Genomic DNA, 20094 nt, shown 5'->3' on the forward strand with positions numbered 1-20094 from the left:
TTTGAATTCAGACAGGGCAAAAATTTCTAAGCATAAGCAAGGGATCCCCAAGCTACTTGGCTTGGGTCAGCCCTAAAGGACATATAGAGCTAGCATATTATAGCAGCTATTACCTTTTGGAACCCAAGACTCATTTTTTGTACGTTGATCTGCTTTAATCTTGTCAATAACTCATTTCTTAGTAAATAAATCTTTAGTTAGTATTATAGGATTGGCTACAAGCATCCTCTTTGGTTTGAGATCTGAGGTACAGCTGACCCGGGGTAATTGACTGGTCCTCTGGGACTTGGAGTAACCTGAATATAGCCGTGACACTTGGTGTAAGAGACCATCTATCACAAAGGTAAGCTTACCCGGCTGGTAAGACAGATCGGAGTACCCGAGGGGGTTGGTCAGTGACCCCATATTACAGTGCTTTAGGAGTTCACACTTGTTACTTGGCTAGTAAAATCTAGTTCTACAACTAACAAACAGTTTGGCGACACTCTGCCCCGAGATTGGCACTCATGCTCGCGAGCCTTTCCAGACAGCTTGACAGCAACGTTTCAAGGAAAACTGTTTCTAAATTCTACTAAACACTGCATAAAAGCCATCTAAGCTGAACTCCACAACCAAATACTTTACCTCATCATCTTTCCTCTTTTTAAAAATGCTATCTTCAACTTCTCCAACAGCTAACATGATCATCTGTACTCTCTGTAGGTTGACATAACCACTCTCTGTGAGGTACCCCTGCAAAATAAGCAAGTTAATACATGTGGCAGAGGGGGTTCTGCTGAAAAATCTGGATTTTTTTTTAATAGCTACACAAAAAGTTGAAATGTACCCCAGTTTTGTGCACCACATTTTTATATATGCCAACCAGACGATCAATTGCTCCCTCCCTGTGAATAAAGAATAAAAATAGTTAAATTCTAGTCTATACGCCACTCTTGTTTACAGCTATGCTAGATATATCTATAGAAACAAATGTAAATAAATCTATTCTTGTATATACAGTTGCTTTACATACCTGATCTCCAAAGACGGCAAATGAGGAAGAAAGTCATTCCCCACGAAGAAACACATGAAGACCCAGTCATCTACGCTTCTCTCAATATCAAAAGTAAAAGGTAAACTGGCCATAGTTAGTTCTTTTTCCAAATACTGCAACAAAAAAACCCAAACATTAGGAAGCTTGTCATATGCTACTACAAATAGACTTTACATATAGCAGCTTCACAAAACAATTTTGCATACCTCTCGCAGCACACTTAATCGGATAAAGATAAACTCTTGTTCGCAGCCAGGAGGACAATCTGCAAACTGATCATGCTGCAATACAAAAGAATATGGAAAAGTATTAATCACACGCTGGCCCACCTTAAAACTTTTTGGCTTAATATTAAAGGTTTAATCAAAAAGGAATTAAGTCTAGAGATACAAGTCAAATTCCTGAAGTCTTTATACTATTTTTTCCTTCTGTTTTTACTTTGACAAATTGCCTATCACTTTAATGGTAGTTTTACCCAACTAACTAGTAACGAAAGAGTGAGTAGGTTTCAAATTAGCACTGTACTGACACTTTTTTTTTTTTTTAAGTAAAAAAAGAGAATAAAGTCAGGCATTCCATTGATATTACTGCTATTGTACTTCAGCAAACCCCTTCCTCTCCCCCACCCCGAAAAAACAAAACCCACCATCTGTGGACACTAAACTTTACTACAATTGAGCTAACAATCAAAGAACTACTGCAAACTGGTAAAACTCTTACCTCTCCTTGTTTCTCTCTTGGCAAGCCTTGACAATCCTTAACCTCATGGCCAAACTGATTACAAAGACCACAAGGTTTGGGTTTATTTGGTTTAAACTCTTCTCTGATTATAGTGAAGTTTGGTTCATGTGTAGCTAGTCCAAGCATGATCAGATCAGCTGTCAAGCAGAGCAAGAAAGAAAAGTAATGAAAGGAAGACATTAAGGCTTGTATACGAGTTAAAGAACCAAGTGTATTCCATTTTAAACAACTGCGAGCAAGGCATGTGGGTGCATTCAGTACAATTTGAAATACTGTACTGTAAAAATCAGTGTCGTTTGATACTACAGGTATAAATTAGTTTAATACCTTATATTTCAAATGCTTCAATGGTTTTTCCTTCTCTTTTTTTTTGTATTTTAGAATCATAGAATATTAGGGTTAGAAGGGACCTCAGGAGGTCATCTAGTCCAACCCCCTACTCAATGCAGGATCAATCCCCAACTATATATTTTTTGCCCCAGATCCCTAAATGCCCCCCCCCCCCTCAAGGATTGAACTCACAACCCTGGGTTTAGCAGGCCAATGCTCAAACCACTGAGCTATAGTTCTTCAGCTATGGATAATACTGGATCTTGCCCCCAAAAGTAAAATAGAGCTTCCAAAAATACATTAACCAATCCATGGGATACTTCAAATGCATCCGTCACCCTAAGCATTTAACTTGTTCACCATCTGGAAACTGCCAGTGTTAAAAAGCTTAACCAACAAACGTATTGCTAGCAAAGGAGAAGGACTTACCATCAGCCCCACACAAACAATGATGAGTGTTTGGGTCATGGTTTGGTTGAGCTAAACAAAAGAAAAATAAGTGTGTTCAAATCAAGCTATTATGTGCTATTTCATTAATTCTTCTGAACACATCTTACAAGTAGACAGTAGAAGTATGCACATTTTAGTTAACTTACCTCTCTGTCTTCTAATGTAATCCATGATTTTGTGTTCCCCTTCACCAGGGGCACTAGCATCAGATAAAATAACCTGTAAAACATTTAGAGCTATGTCATTTTTTTTTTTAACTGTGCTGTTGACATTAAGAAGTGAGTAAATGTTTAAGATCTGTGTGTCTTGACCATATGAATGCCAAACACCTGAAATGTTTAGTAATTTCATTTAAATTGCCTTTACTTCAATATGAATTATACACTCATTGCACCCAATTTAAGAGTCACTTGTTATTTACACTTGTATAAATTACTTTATTCAAACAGATTTTCTACCAATTCTATTAAAATAATACATTAACTTGATCAGAGAGTACATAAGGACTGACAGTTAGCTAATGTATCCAATGTTTTCTAAGCAAGTTTAAAAGTCAGTTAAAACTTGCACTGGACAACCAGCAGTGTAAACATGCATGAGACCCCCCCCCCCCCCCAGACCTCCTTCAGAACTCTGGAATCCCAGACACTCAGATACCACTGTGATGGGGACCATACAAGTACCCAGACAGACCAACAGTGAAGTTCACAAACTCAGTTGCTTATGGAGGGAAATGCCCCCCAAATTAGAACATATTTTAACAGCCCATCTAGGGTAAATGAAATGGTCAGCAGTCTCTGAAGAGGCTGATATTCTGCCCTCCCAACAGAGGGTAAATGCAATGTTATCAGTCAGCAGGAAGACTTGATGGGAAAAACAGGAAAGCCAGAAAGACAAGATAATAAAATTGATAGGAATCATTTTGGTTGCCTAGTATTGTGTTATCCACCAATCACTTGCAATAAATGAGAAAGAACTCAGGCCTGAGACCTACAAGAGGCAGAACACAAGTTAAAAATCCAATACAGAAAAAGGAAAGGAAAAAAACCAAAAACCATTCTGTAAGAATGTGGGGGGAAACGTAAGGGTAGAGTCTTAACTCATACAGCCTTTAGAGACAATGTACCTTGGCTTTCAATATCAAATCCTATTATTGTGCTCCTTAAACCCCATTTTTATATAAAATCATAACAAATGGCTCTATTGGATGGTGTTATTAGGATGAAATGCATCTCTTAGGTGAAAATCCTTGATGTGCAAGTTACCCCCATATCCAATAACACCATAGTGCCAGAAGACAAGGCTAATCTACTGTTTAAATTTACACTGTTCAATCATACTATAGTTCAGACTAATACACCCACCCTAATTTTTTTGAAGTAGGAAAGTGTGAAACTTACTGTCAAATTTTTCCAACCTGGGTCATTGTTTAAACGATCAGCAATGTAATAGCGAAGGCATTTAGCAAGATTGTCCATAAACTCGGTTCCCTAAAAGGTGATAGAAGAAAATAAATTAACCCATCATTTAGGTGTTAGCAGTAGCTGGTTAAAGTACAAGACTACTTACTGGTGTAATACAATTGCTGTCAAATCTCTCTTTCACTTCTTCTGGAGGAAGAAAACCACCTAGAGAAAAAGGTTTAACAAAAAACACATCAAAAATAAATCATAAGAAATTAACGCCACTTTGTAGGATTATCTAGAAACAAATCACTTATCTGAAACAGTGAACAAAAAACACGAGCCCTTCTAATAAAAGCTATTTTTGTTCCCACCAACCCAAGAGCAAGCTGCTGTTACCACTGCGTTATCTTCAATCAAAATAAGCAGAGAATTAACAAGGAACAAGACTTAATGATAGTCATGAAGTAGTTCAAACAAGGTGGGTGAGAAGAAAAAAAAAATGTGTAAGCTCAAAAGCTTGTCTCTTTGACAACAAAAAGTGGTCTAATAAAAGAAATCACCTCACTCAACTCTCTCTCTACTATCCTGGGACCAACACTGCTACACCATCACTGCAAACATGAAATAGTTCATGCAGGTAGCTGCAAACATAACTTTTTCTCCCTGCTACAAGACACTGGACAGAATGTGCTAGGAAGCGACTTCCTCCAACTAAAGCTGTTCTTGGCTTCCAAGAACCTTCCTCCTATAACTTCTCCATTATCCCATTTCATTGTTGGCAACACACATTATCCATCTGGTCACTCAACTTCACAACCTTGGGGTCATTTTTGACTCCTCCCATTCTTCTATCTTCACATATAAGCTCTCACCAAATCCAGTCACTTCTCCCTCTAACATTTCTAAAGTCTTCCCCTCCTTCTCCAAGTCCAATGCGAGGACACCTGTTCACATCATAGTGGTCTCACATGGACTGCCCGTAGCCACCCAACCTTGCCAACTCACTTCTCCAATTCAGCCAGCATGTTTCAGCTAAAATAAATAGCCTTTGACTTTCATTCAGATCATGTCACATCAATTCTTAAGCTCCTTCAGGGGCACCTTACTTCCACATCAAGTTCAAGTGACTTTCAGCATCAAAACAATACACTTCACTACAGCTCATTACTCATGCCCAGCTGCTCTGCATTTAACAGTATTGCTCCCCATGTCTCCTTTCTCTACTTGCACCGCTGTGCCTTATACCACTGCCTCTCATTTAATGCAACAAGCATCTTCACTCTTCCTCCAGGACACTTTTGATTAGCTCTCTATTACAACTACCACCCCATCTCTCCTAACCTAACTTTTAAAAAATTAAAACGAATCCAGAGGTGCATGGGAGAAAGAAGGGACATTTTTCTTTTGCGCAATTTACTTTAGATCAGGGCTTTGGAGCGGAGCCAAAGCTGCAGGTTTTTGCCTGGAGCTGGAGCTCAGCTCCAAAGCCCTGCTATAGATTGTAAGTTCATTGGAGTAAGGATATATTTTCATAAGTTACTATATTATGCATGCCTGTGGTACTACATAAATGAAAAAACAGTCACCGAGCCCTACGTTTTTCTGTACTATCTAGCCTCTGCTATAGTTAAAAACTATGTCTACTTCAAAACAATTTCTCACACTTAAAGCCATCAGTTACTGAGTAGCATCAGATATGATGCAAACATCTGTACCTTTTGCCAAAATTTCTTGTCTTATTCTTTGCTTCTCTTCTGCACCTTCCACTCCTTCCTTTGACGCTCTGAATCTCCTGGATCTCTGCTGATTCATTTTTGCACGGGGAGCCTAAAACATGTGTTATAGTATTTTACTCAACATTATATTTGATTTTTTTCCCCTTATCTGCTCAGTTGTTTTCTGTGACTTGGTAACACCCAACACAGCCTTATGGGGTTATTTAGATAATACATCACGGTGGAAGCAATCAGGTAAAAAGTTTTCCATCTTCCAGCTGGCTCTTCCCTTCTTTTACATGTTCCCTCCTCCCTCAAATGAGTTCCCATAGCTGTAAGACCACAGGAAGCCAGCACTAGTATCACGGTGTGTCCTTTTGCTGAGCCAACTTCTGGGCAAGTTGTCTGCAATTTTCAAAAGGGAAGGGGGAAAGAATGTTGATACTTGGCCTTCACCATCACTGGCTGATAAAAGTCAGGTGAAAACTAAATATGCTCTCCAAGAAGCTTCTCAAGTGTCACAGTGGTCTGCCAGGTCCACTGCAATTGCAGTGACTCCAAACTAGTAGTAGTGACTTGGGATTTCCTGGCTGCCTTACGTGGTCTAGGATAAAGTTATGGACTTTATAAATAAAGTCCTAGTATCTCCAGTCTTAGAACATTAAAGGAGACTAAGGGCTTGTCTTCACTACCATGCATTGATGTAGCATGTCTGGTGAAGACACACTATTTAAACGGGAGAGCACTTTGCCATCCCATCAATGCAATTGCTCCACCTCAAAACAATGTGAAAGCGGTGTAGACAAGCCCTTAGGCTTCTGACCACTCACACTTCAGCCATCCTTTTAGTCACCCATCTGTATCAATAGCCTTGTTCAGGTATCACCCCTAGAAACCTTAAAAACATCCATTTCAGGTCATGAAGCATCCGGGGAACCAGTAAAGCCAACAGCCTCCCATAACTCTTAAGTAGTCACCAGCTCCTAAACAGTATTTAATTAGGGAACTCTGCTCCCAATTTTCTCTTGACATCCAGAGTCCCACTCCCATTCTTTTGGGAACTGCCCTTCCTTTTCTCCTTTTGGACTGGCAGGCTGTATTAGCAGAAAGTAGCAGATCCACCCAAAAAAACGCTCTCTCCTGTTCTGAAGCCGTATTTTGTATCTTTCAACTTCCTCATCCCTTTCCAGGGATTCTTCTCATAAGAGCTATCAGAAAGAAAGTCTCTCCCGTTACAGATAGGAGCAGTAGGCTGGATGCTACGAGCTTATATTGCTATTAAGTTTTTACTGCCATTACTTTCTCATTCCCAAGAAAAGTAGTATTGGAGGTGCATAGCTCAAATTTCTAAAGATGATTTTGCATAATATCCACTGAAGAATTACAGTGCTACAATCTAGATGTTTCATTTTTCAAGGTCTTTGTGGACTAAACACAATCAAGGATTTGATACTTATGTACTGATTGTTCTATGACTAGCAAAAATAAGTTTTTGCATGTTAACTTTACAATAGATTTCCTCCCTTCTCCTTCAAGATTGGTTTGAGTTCTTGATCTGATGCCTTGTGGAGACATGGAAAATGCGCGCAAACATAAGGGAAATTCCTGAAGTTCAGGCTCTGAACTCCCAGTATAAGGTTCTCTCTTGTTATAGTTACAATTTCAGACCTAGAGATGATCCCAAAGCAACGGATTCCCTTGACTCAAGAAGCAGACACCCATTTCCTCCATCCTTGCCTCAGATTCCGCTAAACTTCCAGCTGCTTGGCTGGGTGCCTGCCCATCAGTTTCCTCTTCAGCTGTAGCTTATTCATGCCTATATTTCTAGTTTTATCAGGACTTAGTCTCCACATTCGCTGTGAAGCACCCCAACATAAGATCTTCAGAAATGGGGTAAACATGGAAGAGTCCATTTTGAAACCTACCATTGTGTCCTCAACAAAATAAGTCAGAACACAATGCAGAGATGGCGAACCCAGCTGTTCCTTTAAACCATTCACTTGGCTGGCAAAGAACACTAGTGTTCTAACTAATCCTAGTCCTTGCAGTTCAGCAAAATGCTTTTTTGAATATTGCCCACACCTGGTTCTTTCAAGAATACCTACTAACAACTAGATAATGCTAAGTGCTCCCTACGCGCCCCCCCCACCCCCGGCCCCAAGAAATGGGCAAAGCTCCCCATTCAGTATTTTCTGCTCTACCAGGTTGATGGGCTGTCTTTACCGCTCTTGTTTTGGGATTTCTACAAAGCACGGCAACATATGATTCTGTTAGTCCCAACCCAGGCAAGGCAAAAATTGTGCTTTGCCATAGGAACATGAGAGGTTCAACAAAGATCCTTGGAAATCAGAGGAAAAACATACCAACAAATGGAAACGTTAGTATGTTCTAGGGCAGGGGTCGGCAACGTTTGGCACATGGCTCGCCAGGGTAAGCACCCTGGCAGGCTGGGCTAGGTTATTTACCTGCTGATGCGGCAGGTTCGGCCGATTGCGGCCCCCCACTGGTCGCGGTTCGCCGTCCCGGGCCAATGGGGGCGGCGGGAAGCCACGGCCAGCACATCCCTCGCCCGCGCCGCTTCTCGCCGCCCCCATTGGCCCAGGACGGCGAACCGCGGCCAGTGGGGGCCGCAATCGGCCGAACCTGCCGCGTCAGCAGGTAAATAAACTGGCCCGGCCCGCCAGGGTGCTTACCCTGGTGAGCCACGTGCCAAACATTGCCGACCCCTGTTCTAGGGTAAAGCATTAGTTAGCAGTGAACTTGATCAAGATGAGGAGATACTCCCAAGATGATGCTTCTTAGGGACTTCCTTGAGGGAATATCCGGAGGGATCAAGTGAGCAGTCTGAGAAGATCCTTGATTCCAAGCCAAGACTTATCACAAAGGAAGGCTGGGAATTCCTTTTCCTCTCGTGTCTTACCCTCTACTGTTGGATATTCCTCATTAGATCTTTGCCATCTCCCTGTGGCTTCAGGGGATGGGAAGGAGAAGAGAGAATGAGTGCCTGCCCAGATATGAATCTACACTAGAGTTACCCAGAACTGCTTGTATGTCTGCTGAAGCGTCTGACGATTACTCATAGTAATGGGGAAAGCTGCTGCTCACACGGATCACAGGAGTCCTGCGCAGACAGAAACAGCAGTCTGCTGCAATGCATCCCTTTATTTTCCTTATCCGTCCCCAATTACTGCTCAATAATGCATTGATCAAAGAAGTTAGCCACTACATCATCGCCAAAGTTGATTTGATACATAGCATCTGCTAGTGCGGTAGGATGCAACTTAAGAGACATGACTGAAGATAGAAAGGCCTTTTATAATGCTGCCAGGTGCCTGTCTCAGCGAGAAAACTCAGCAGTGGGTGCTAGTAGCATCCAAGTCCCAGCCACGCACCACGTGTAAGCATTTAAAATTTCCCTGGCAACATACATGAAACTCACAAGTGCTGTATAACTGAGAAATTTAGTATGAACTTTCTTTTAACACAATTTAACACACAAGTAATAGGTTTACTAATGACATTTTTGCTGCATAATACTATAAACTGTAACACGGGGCCACAGGATCCTAAAATCTCTAGCAGAGAACATTTTATTTAAGTTAATTATGTTGCTGTATCCTTAAAAACAAACTGAGTGCATATACAAACGTTTATAAGACCACCACAAATGATATTAAAGATCTACAATTTGGGAGGGAGGAAATCTTTCAAATAGATACACACAGGCAGAACCCTGAGAAAAATAGATCCGGAGTCCGTGAAACAAATTTTAGTGTAACTGGTAGGGTTACATAATCAAAAATGGAATACTTAGAATAATGCTTTTTTGTTGGGTTGTTCCTTCAACCAAAACACCTATATTAACTCGTTTCCCACAGCACTGTATACAAGTCAGCCAAGGCAAGAAGTCAAGCAACAAATGTAGCTGAGTTCTTGAAATCTTTCACAATACAATTAAATTAGTTGCTAAATTTTGAGTGTCCATTTGTAGGCTTTTCTGATCTTTCACAGCCTGCTTGCGGCACAAACTACCACTGATTTCATAGATTCATAGGATTTAAGGCCAGACGGACTATTAGACCGGCCCTTATTTACAATGGACTTGTGCGCTGATGAAGCAAAGCAGAAGCTATCCCACACAACCCTCCACCCCGATATAATACACTGGACAAGAAAGCTTTCTTTGCTAACATTTCTTCGACATACGTCAAGGTGATGTTTTAGCCAAATACCGGGTGTTATAACTGAAACGATACACATTAAATGAAAAGCTAAACTATTGCCTAATGAAGTTCATGAAAGCAGACAGCATCAACCTTAGCATTGCAATTAGGCATTACATGGAAAGAATACAAACATTTCAGTACTTACTACTCCATCTATTGCCATGTAGAGAAGTCGTCTTGGCCTGACAATGTTGAAAAGTCTGTCAATGTACTCAAAAATGGCTACCATCATTTCATCTTCATTTTTGGGAGCTGGTCTATAATTTAACAAGACATCCTGTTAACGTTTCAGATAATATATAATACAAGCTATTTATGACGTGACAGAAGAGTCACTTACTTGTCCTCAGGATGTGTACATGGATGGATAATACCATTCATATCCAAATACAGGTTATCAAACTCCACCTCATTGGGATTAGGCTTGCTGGTATCAACTGGAATTTTGATGCCATTGCATTCTTTAGGCTGTGAACACAGTAATAACAAGCCTTTCAGTATCTGCCATATTTCCAACAATTTTGTTATCAGAGAGGCTTTAAATACGTCAGACCCAAATGAGATTTTAAAAAAGGCGAAGGAGCAAAGAGCAGTTGCATGTCAGCCAACAACATGATTACACATAGACCATGTCTACACTGCAAAATAGGCTTTGTTTAAAAATGGTTCTGGGCAAACATTATATGTCCACACAGACAATAAAACAAAACACTCCCACTACAATTAGGTAACATAAACAAGTTTTAGCCAGGGTTAAAACATTGTTCTTTAACATGTTTATATTTTTCCCCTCTGTTCACAAAAGCAAGAATAACGTTGCAAAAGAGAATGTTGTAGAGCCAGCAGGACCTTACATGGCTTCTGTAAATTTGATTGACCAAGGAGCCTGTCTATAGTTATAATCAGTAGGAGGTTTTACAATATCAGTCCTACTTTAGTCTTTAAACTTTATAAAAGAGCTGGACTGGCACGTTTAGATAAACCAGGGCCACTATTTATTTCTCCAATATTAAATATTTAGCTTTACAGCACAGATCAAACAAAAAGACACCACTACTTTTCAGTTGTCCCTCTCTTTTTAGAAGAGTCAAAAATCATGGTGAACAGATGACCAATCTTTATTGTATTAGATTTGGGGGCACAGCAGAAGCACTCATGCCCATTATGCTAAGCATCTGGTAACTGTGAAGGGACAGGAAAGAAGCACCTGCTTTCCCTCTAACTTTGGGAAACATTAGTTAAGAACAGCCATACTGGGTCAGACCAAAGGTCCATCTAGCCCAGTATCCTGTCCTCCGACTATGGCCAATGCCAGGTGCTTCAGAGGGAGTGAACAGAACAGGCAATTATCAAGTGATCCATCCTGTCATCCACTTCCAGCTTCTGGCAAACAGAGGCTAGGGACATTCAGAGCAGGTGTTGCATCCCTGCCCATCCTGGCTAATAGCCATTGATGGATCTATCCTCCATGAACTTATCTAGTTCTTTTTTTAAACCCTGTTATAGTCTTGGCTTTCACAAGATCCCCTGGCAAAGAGTTCCACACGTTGACTGTGCATTGTATAAAGTGCTTCCTTTTGTTTGTTTTAACCTGCTGCCTATTAATTTCATTGGATGACCCCTAGGCCTGGTGTTATGTGAAGGAATAAATAACACTTATTTACTTTTTCCACACCAGTCAAGATTTTATAGACCTTGATTGTATCCCCCACTTAGTCGTGTCTTGTCCAAACTGAAAAGTCCCTGTCTTTTTAATTTCTCCTCATATGGAAGCTATTCCATACCGCTAACTATTTTTGTTGCCCTTCTCTGTACCTTTTCCAATGCTAATAGATTATTTTTTTTAAGATGGGGTGACCACATCTGCACGCAGTATTCAAGATGTGGGTGTACCATGCATTTATACAGAAGCATATTTTCTGTCTTATCTATTTCCTAACGGTTCCTAACATTGTTAGCTTTTTTGGACTGCTGCTGCACATCGCGCGGATGTTTTCAGAGAACTATCCATGACGACTCCAAGATCTCTTTCTTGAGTGGTAACAGTTAATTTAGACCCCATCATTTTGTACGTATAGTTGGGATTATATTTTCTAATGTGCATTACTTTGCATTTATCAACACTGATTTTCATCTACCATTTTGTTGCCCAGCCACCCATGTTTGTGAGATCCCTTTGTAACTCTTTGCAGATTGCTTTGGAGTTAACCGTCTTCATTACTTTTATTTATAGTTCAAGGTGTGAGAAGAGTTTAAGTCTGGCCTTGAAAGACTAGCTTCCTCCTGCTCCCTGTACACAAACAGATGTGATCCTGCCAAACCTCTTCCCCCCGGTAGTCAGCTTTCCCTTTTGTGGGGAGGGAAAACATCTCATTCTGCCCATTGGCTACCAGATGTTTTGGGATGCTCAGACACCACCCATCACCTTCCAGTTTGAGGAAGGTGTCTCCAAAGCAGATGGATGTCTATATTTTTGTGACCAATAACCATACAAAATCGATTACTCTACTTTCCCTTAGCCAAATCAATAGTTTCCAACTTTCATTCCCCAAATTCTTCTTTCCAGTCTGGCACGCTTTAAAATGCCCTTACCTAATGAACAGAACCAAATCAAACAGGTGAACAGATTGTACTGAACGCCAAACAGATTACAGGCTGCAAACCTCTGAATTTTCAAACTTCTGGAGATGGTCATTCCGCTGTCTCACAATCACACATGCTTTGGTCCTGCCTCTTTACTATTTATAAGGGGAGCAGTAGCAGTCCTTTTATTAAGGACACCTAATGCTCTCCATTATTAAAATTTTACAAATCATTTTTGAAGAGCTCTGGCACCTCCGTAGTGTACTATAGGGTCTTGAAACTTAGCAGAAGGATACTCCTGAGGGCCTGATCTCTGAAGCGCCCAAAATTAGTGGAGACTTTTGCAAATTCTGACCTTTATCTTCCCATGCAACCATCCCTGCACCTCACAAAGGTGTTCCAAAGACAAACTGATTTTTCTTTGAGAGACTCCGGGATTATGGCAGCAAGCATCACAGAAAATCCCTTGAGGAAATTAATAATTCTGTATTCAGTGTAGCGGGAACTAAATAATGCAGTAAGGCAGGCATGGGGCCACACGCTGAATGATAAGGACAAAGATATTGAAAAGCTGCTTTATTCCCTCAGCACCATCCATCCTGTGCACTGAATGAGACAGAGCTTCTGTTGAAAAAAAATGTATGGGAGCATGTAATTAGAGACTCAACGCACAGGCACAAGGGGGCCAAATTACAATTCCATAATCAATTACAATTTGTCATTAGTTTTTTAGACTGTGGTAGCACCTGACATATATTAAGTGCATACCACCCAGAAAAAGACAGTCGATACACCAAGAGCGCACAGCCCCACAACCATCTGTATGCTCAGCCTACAAATATTACAAGACCCAATCACCTTTTCTATTGAGATCTGCCTCCTTAGCCTTGATAAGGACAATGCAATGTCATCCTACTTTAAAAAACAAACAACAAACCCATACACATATCCGAGCAGCTCTTATACAAAAGAGGCATTCAATCACAGTCCAAGTTGGAATCAGCCTCTATGCTCCTCATGCAAAGAACTCATTCCCTCTTGGGCAGCTGACATGGACCATTTCTCCCAGTCCTGGTAAATGATGCAAGCTATTTCCACTCTGCAAAAGCTGTTAATAATCACATTTTAAGTGATCACTGCACAATTGTGTCTTGAGGCTTGATCCAAAGCCCATTAATGAGACTCTTTCCCTAGGAATACCTACCTTCTAGAACTTCCATTACCAAAATACCCCCACACAACACATTTAGCCACTTCAAATATCTTTAGCTATTACTGCTGGGAGAGGGAAGTGTAGAGAAGGAGTGCGTACAAGAAAGAAGGCTGTAGGGGGAAGCAATAACCTGGTGTATAATAGCTATGTTAATAGTAAGGTGTTTGCATGCAGGTGGGAGAGTGGAGTATATGTTTTGTCAGGTGATAACTTCATTTCCTAGCTTTTTGTAGCTGAGCGTCAAATACGTTACAGACATAGCAACCGGGAACGCTTCAAAATGAAGTTTGTTTAGTAACTGATATCACTGGTCTACAATTTTTGAGAAGTCGTCTGCTTCAGAGATAAAATGTGCTATTTATTATATAGTTTGATGTGCTGAATTCAAATATGACAATTAAAACAACTGATTGGCTACTGTTTCTAAGATATTTAAGTTTTTACATTTTATGTCTATGTATATTGTGTAGATAGAGTTTTAATCATAAATTGTAAACCTAGGTCTTTTCATGTGTTTATGATTGCTTTACATGATAATATTTCACCTGTCCTGTTTATGTAACACTTTAAAAATCAGCAAAAGGGTTATATAAATACAATTTATTATGAAACAAAAGGCAAAAAACTATTACGTACATAGTTTAGTCCTATTCAGTGTCTATTCGGCACTTCTTGGCTTGTCTCTTGTATTCATTAAATGGAGCATCTCTTGTCACTGTCCAGCAATAGTCTGCAAGCATCGATGGGCTCCATTTGCCCTGATAGCGTTTCTCCATTGTTGCAATGTCCTGGTGAAATCGCTCGCCGTGCTCGTCACTCACTGCTCCGCAGTGAGGTGGAAAAAAATCTAGATGAGAGTGCAAAAAATGTATCTTTATTGACATGTTGCAACCAAGGCTTTTGTATGCCTTGAGGAGGTTTTCCACCAACAACCTGTAGTTGTCTGCCTTGTTGTTTCCCAGAAGATTTACTGCCACTAACTGGAAGGCTTTCCATGCCGTCTTTTCCTTGCCACGCAGTGCATGGTCAAATGCATCATCTCGAAGAAGTTCACCAATCTGAGGACCAACAAAGACACCTTCCTTTATCTTAGCTTCACTTAACCTTGGAAATTTTCCACGGAGGTACTTGAAAGCTGCTTGTGTTTTGTCAATGGCCTTGACAAAGTTCTTCATCAGACCCAGCTTGATGTGTAAGGGTGGTAACAAAATCTTCCTTGATTCAACAAGTGGTGGATGCTGAACACTTTTCCTCCCAGGCTCCAATGACTGTAGGAGTGGCCAATCTTTCTTGATGTAGTGGGAATCTCTTGCACAACTATCCCATTTGCAGAGAAAACAGCAGTACTTTGTGTATCCAGTCTGCAGACCAAGCAAGAGAGCAACAACCTTCAAATCGCCACAAAGCTGCCACTGATGTTGGTCATAGTTTATGCACCTCAAAAGTTGTTTCATGTTGTCATAGGTTTCCTTCATATGGACTGCATGACCAACTGGAATTGATGCCAAAACATTGCCATTATGCAGTAAAACAGCTTTAAGACTCGTCTTCGATGAATCAATGAACAGTCTCCACTCATCTGGATCATGAACGATGTTGAGGGCTGCCAGCCCACCATCGATGTTGTTGCAGGCTACAAGACCACCTTCCATGAAGAAGAATGGGACAAGATCCTTTTGACGGTCACGGAACATGGAAACCCTAACATCACCTGCCAGGAGATTCCACTGCTGTAGTCTGGAGCCCAACAGCTCTGTCTTACTCTTGGGTAGTTCCAAATCCCTGACAAGGTCATTCAGTTCACCTTGTGTTATGAGGTGTGGTTCAGAGGAGGAGGATGGGAGAAAATGTGGGTCCTGTGACATCGATGGTTTAGGACCAGAAGTTTCATCCTCTTCCTTGTCTGACTCAAGTGAGAATGATTCTGGTGCATCAGGAACCGGCAGTCCTTCTCCGTGGGGTACTGGGCGTATAGCTGATGGAATGTTTGGATAATGCACAGTCCACTTTTTCTTCTTTGACACACCTTTCCCAACTGGAGGCACCATGCAGAAATAACAATTGCTGGTATGATCTGTTGGCTCTCTCCAAATCACTGGCACTGCAAGAGGCATAGATTTCCTTTTCCTGTTCAACCACTGGCGAAGATTTGTTGCACAAGTGTTGCAGCATATGTGTGGGGCCCACCTCTTGTCCTGATCTCCAATTTTGCAGCCAAAAGAAAGGTGATAGGCTTTCTTAACCATAGTGGTTATACTGCGCTTTTGTGATGCAAAAGTCACTTCACCACAAACATAGCAGAAGTTATCTGCACTCTTCACACAAGTACGAGGCATGCTCACTTTGGCTAAACAAAAATGTGTCCCTTTGCAAAATCAAACACTGACAAATAAGAGAGCATGACACTGTATGATTTCTAGAGCTGATATAGGGTAATTTGTTCAGCAGAGTGATGTAAGCTTCGTTATGATTGCATCATCCATGACTTCTAGGAATAACATGATGCAATTCATATCATGTATGATGCAATACCAGCTTCAGATTGCATCATTCATTGTTTTGCCTAAAAAGCAAGTACTGTCCAAACCCAGTCAGATTTATTCATAGATCCAGTCAAAGATGTATTTTAGTCATTTCTGGTTTAAATTGAGATCCCTTCCCTTTATAACTCACTTATCCTCCGCCATTCCCAAGTCAAGGGTCGTATATACTGACCCAATAGCATATCTTGAAAACTAGAGCCAATCAACAATTTTAAGCATCATTTTCGTTCTCAGTGACCCAGAATTAGTAAAGTTTGACTACATTTATTTCAGAAGCATTTTGGCTGTACAGCAGTGTATTGAATAGCAGGCTAAAGATTTTGCTTAACTTCCTTCTTGAGAATCAGTGTTTAACTCAACAGGACAAGTTTCAGTACTGGAAACTTTTCAGTTCACGCTGCTGAATGTTTGTTTTAACTCAGTAATGGTGCTGGTCACTCAACTGGTGTGTATATATTAAGATTCCCATAGTATCATCTTAAGCAAGTGAAATTATAGTTTGACTGTAATAATGGAGCATTAAACCCTAATATTTTATCCTTGAAGCAAGTTTAGGGCATCACCTTCATTTACCTGCTGAGAAAAACACTTTCAGCAAAAATAAGTTGCAGTCAGAAAGGGATTTAAAGTCTTTTCAGTTCTAAGATATAATATATACTACATCTTAAGGCAGAAGTTGAGAATATTCTTAAACAGCCTGATACAATCACTAGGGCTGTCAAGCAATTTAAAAAATTGCGATTAATCGCACTGTTAAACAATAACAGAATACCATTTATTTAAATAGTTTTGATGTTTTCTACATTTTCAAATATATTGATTTCAATTACAATACAGAATACAAAGTGTACAGTGCTCACTTTAGATTTATTTTTTATTACAAATATTTGTGCTGTAAAAAACAAAAGAAATAGCATTTTTCAATTCACCGCATACAAATACCATAATGCAATCTCTTTATCTTGAAAGTGCAACTTACAAATGTAGATACTTTTTGTTACATAACTGCACTCAAAAACAAAACAATGTAAAACTTTAGAGCCTACAAGTCCACTCAGTGCTACTTCTTGTTCAGCCAGTCACTCAGATAAAAAAGTTTGTTTACATTTGCAGGAGATAATGCTGTCTGCTTCTTGTTTACAGTGTCACCTGAAAGTGAGAACAGACATTCGCATGGCACTGTTGTAGCTGGCATTTCAAGATATTTATGTGCCTGAAGGGCTAAAGATTCATGTGTCCCTTCATCTTCAACCACCATTCCAGAGGACATGCATCCATGCTGATGAGGTGTTCTGCTCAATAACAATCCAAAGGAGTGCAGACTGATGCATGTTCACTTTCATTATCATGAGTCAGATATCACCAGCAGAAAGTTGATTTTTCTTTTCTGATGTGTCAGGTTCTGGAGTTTCCGCATCAGAGTGTTGCTCTTTTAGGATTTCTGAAAGCATGTTCCACACCTCGTCCCTCTCAGATTTTGGAAGGCACTTCAGATTCTTAAACCTTGGGTCAAATGCTGTAGCTATCTTTAGAAATGTCACATTCGTACCTTCTTTGCGTTTTGTCAAATCTGCAGTCAAAATGTTCTTAAAACGAACACCGTGTGCTGGGTCATCATCCGAGACTGCTATAATATGAAATACATGGCAGAATGTGGGTAAAACAGTGCAGGAGACATACTATTCTCCCCCAAAGAGTTTAGTAACAAATTTAATGAACGCATTATTTTTTTTAATGAGAGTCATCAGCATGGATGCATGTCCTCTGGACAGGTAGCCAAAGCATGAAGGGGCATACAAATGTTTAGCATATCTGCAGGATTGGCTCTAGGCACCAGCAAAACAAACACATGCCTGAGGCAGCACATTTCCGGGGGCGGCATTCCGGTCATCCTTTTTTTCCCCCCAGAAAAATCCACCAATGTACGGGGGGAAAAAATACATGAAGATCAAAATAATCTCCAGTAGTGCGATGGGAGCGTGACGTGAAAAATAACCTGTCACGTCGTGACACGGTCACTCATAATGTGAACATGCGTAAATGTGTAAACGTTAACGGTTACTGATTAAATCAGGAATCACAATTATTTGTGTGCATTATGCTGCCCTATCGGTGCTATTCACGCCAATTTCCAAAATGAAACAAAAATGAAAACAATGTGGAAGCAGAGAAAGAACTGACAGGAAGGGGATTGCAATGCATGACAGTTTGTTAGCAAGAGTCAGGCTAACTGTAACCCTAATAATGCGAGATTTGTAGAAGCGAGGAATGCATGAGGCGAGTGGGAAAGAATTGTGTGAGAAGTTGTTGCGACCTTGTGTAGATAACGTGTAGATAATATGGAATGTAGACTAAGAGTCTACATTAGTGAGCAAAACAAAATATCAGAATGACCTATGTATAAACAAAATGCAGCTGTTGTCTGTAACAAAAGGTATAAATGCTTGCTGTAATTGTTTACCTGTTGAGAGACCTGTTTAGCTCTCTCCCTCTATGCAATTGATAGAGAGAAAATAAAAGTATCTGACTTGCTGTACCCAAACAAAAAGTGAGAACTCTGTTATTCTCCGACAACAACTTTCCGGTGCTGCCTACCAGCAACAAAGAGAGAAACGGCAGAAAGAATTAGAAAAACTCTCTCATACTTCAAATAAGTATTTTTAAAAAGTCGACATTACCAGTATCAGTGGCTTCTGGTGAGCGAAGTTTCTCAAAACTGAAATTACTAAAAAATTATTTATGGTCCACCATGTCTCAAAATTGTTTGTCAATTGAAAGTATCATTCCAAAAAATTTAGATTTCACTGAATTATTAAAAGACTATGCAAGTATAAAAGTCAGAAAAATTAAGTTCATATAAATTTTTAATTTATGAGAAACTGGGCGCACCAGAAGACACTAACGTTTTTCATTACAGTGTATAGTTGAACCCAAATTATTTGTAACTGTGATTTTGTTCAAATTAAATGAGTACACTAGTAGGAAATTGTTTTATTTCACTAGCTACAAATTCTGTTTTCATTTTTAAAAAAATTTTAAACAGTCAAAAAAAAAGAAACCATCGCAAACGTGTGTAAAAGTTAAAGTGGGGGGGGGGAGGGGGAACATTTTTTTTGCTTGGGGCAGCAAAAAACCTAGAGCTGGCCCTGCATATCTGGCATGTAAATACCTTGCAATGCCTGCTACAAAAGTGCCATGCGAATGTCTGTTCTCACTTTCAGTTGACATTGTAAACAAGAAGCAGACAGCATTATCTCCTGCAAATATAAACAAACTTTTTTATCTGAGTGACTTACTGAACAAGAAGTAGGACTGAGTGGACTCGTAGGCTCTAAAATTTTACATTGTTTTGTTTTTGAGTGCAGTTATTTTTTGTACATAATTCTATATTTGTAAGTTCAATTTTCATGACAGATTGCATTACAGTACTTTGAGGTAAACTGAAAAATACTATTTCTTTTGTTTTTTATAGCACAAATATTTGTAATCAAAAATAAATATAAAGCGAGCACTGTACACTTTGTATTCTGTGTTTTAATTTAAATCAATATATTTGAAAATGTAGGAAACACCCACAAATAGTTAATAAATTTCAATTGCTATTCTATTGTTTAAAAGTGCAGTCACGATTAATTTTTTTGTGTTAATAGCATGAGTTAGCTGCGATTAATCGACAGCCCTAATAATTACAAATATAGTTCAAACTTCACTTTATTATGCTCAGATTATGAACATGGGAATAAATGAGGGCAGTTGTTAGTGATGTCATCCTATAGATTCTCGAACTCGTGTGGCATCATTCAGTACTCTGAAAGAACCTTTATCAAGTCTCTTCTGAGTTACTGTTATGCACT

General features: G+C 39.8%; 1 protein-coding gene across 1 annotated transcript in view; it reads right to left on the reverse strand.

Annotated features, from left to right (window-relative positions):
* XRN2 (5'-3' exoribonuclease 2) overlaps window positions 1-20094 on the reverse strand; it is an 89783-nt gene that overhangs the window by 62597 nt on the left and 7092 nt on the right. Inside the window, exons 2-13 of the mRNA XM_054022691.1 lie at window positions 10242-10369; window positions 10047-10158; window positions 5676-5787; window positions 4124-4182; window positions 3955-4044; window positions 2701-2773; window positions 2534-2584; window positions 1754-1911; window positions 1240-1314; window positions 1013-1146; window positions 827-884; window positions 625-732 (exon numbers count right to left, since the gene is read on the reverse strand). Of these exons, the coding sequence (XP_053878666.1) occupies window positions 625-732; window positions 827-884; window positions 1013-1146; window positions 1240-1314; window positions 1754-1911; window positions 2534-2584; window positions 2701-2773; window positions 3955-4044; window positions 4124-4182; window positions 5676-5787; window positions 10047-10158; window positions 10242-10369 (1158 nt within the window). The remainder of the gene's footprint in view (window positions 1-624; window positions 733-826; window positions 885-1012; window positions 1147-1239; window positions 1315-1753; window positions 1912-2533; window positions 2585-2700; window positions 2774-3954; window positions 4045-4123; window positions 4183-5675; window positions 5788-10046; window positions 10159-10241; window positions 10370-20094) is intronic.

This window comes from Malaclemys terrapin, chromosome 3 (genome assembly GCF_027887155.1).
Source record: "Malaclemys terrapin pileata isolate rMalTer1 chromosome 3, rMalTer1.hap1, whole genome shotgun sequence".
In the NCBI taxonomy this organism is placed as follows: Eukaryota; Metazoa; Chordata; order Testudines; family Emydidae; genus Malaclemys; species Malaclemys terrapin.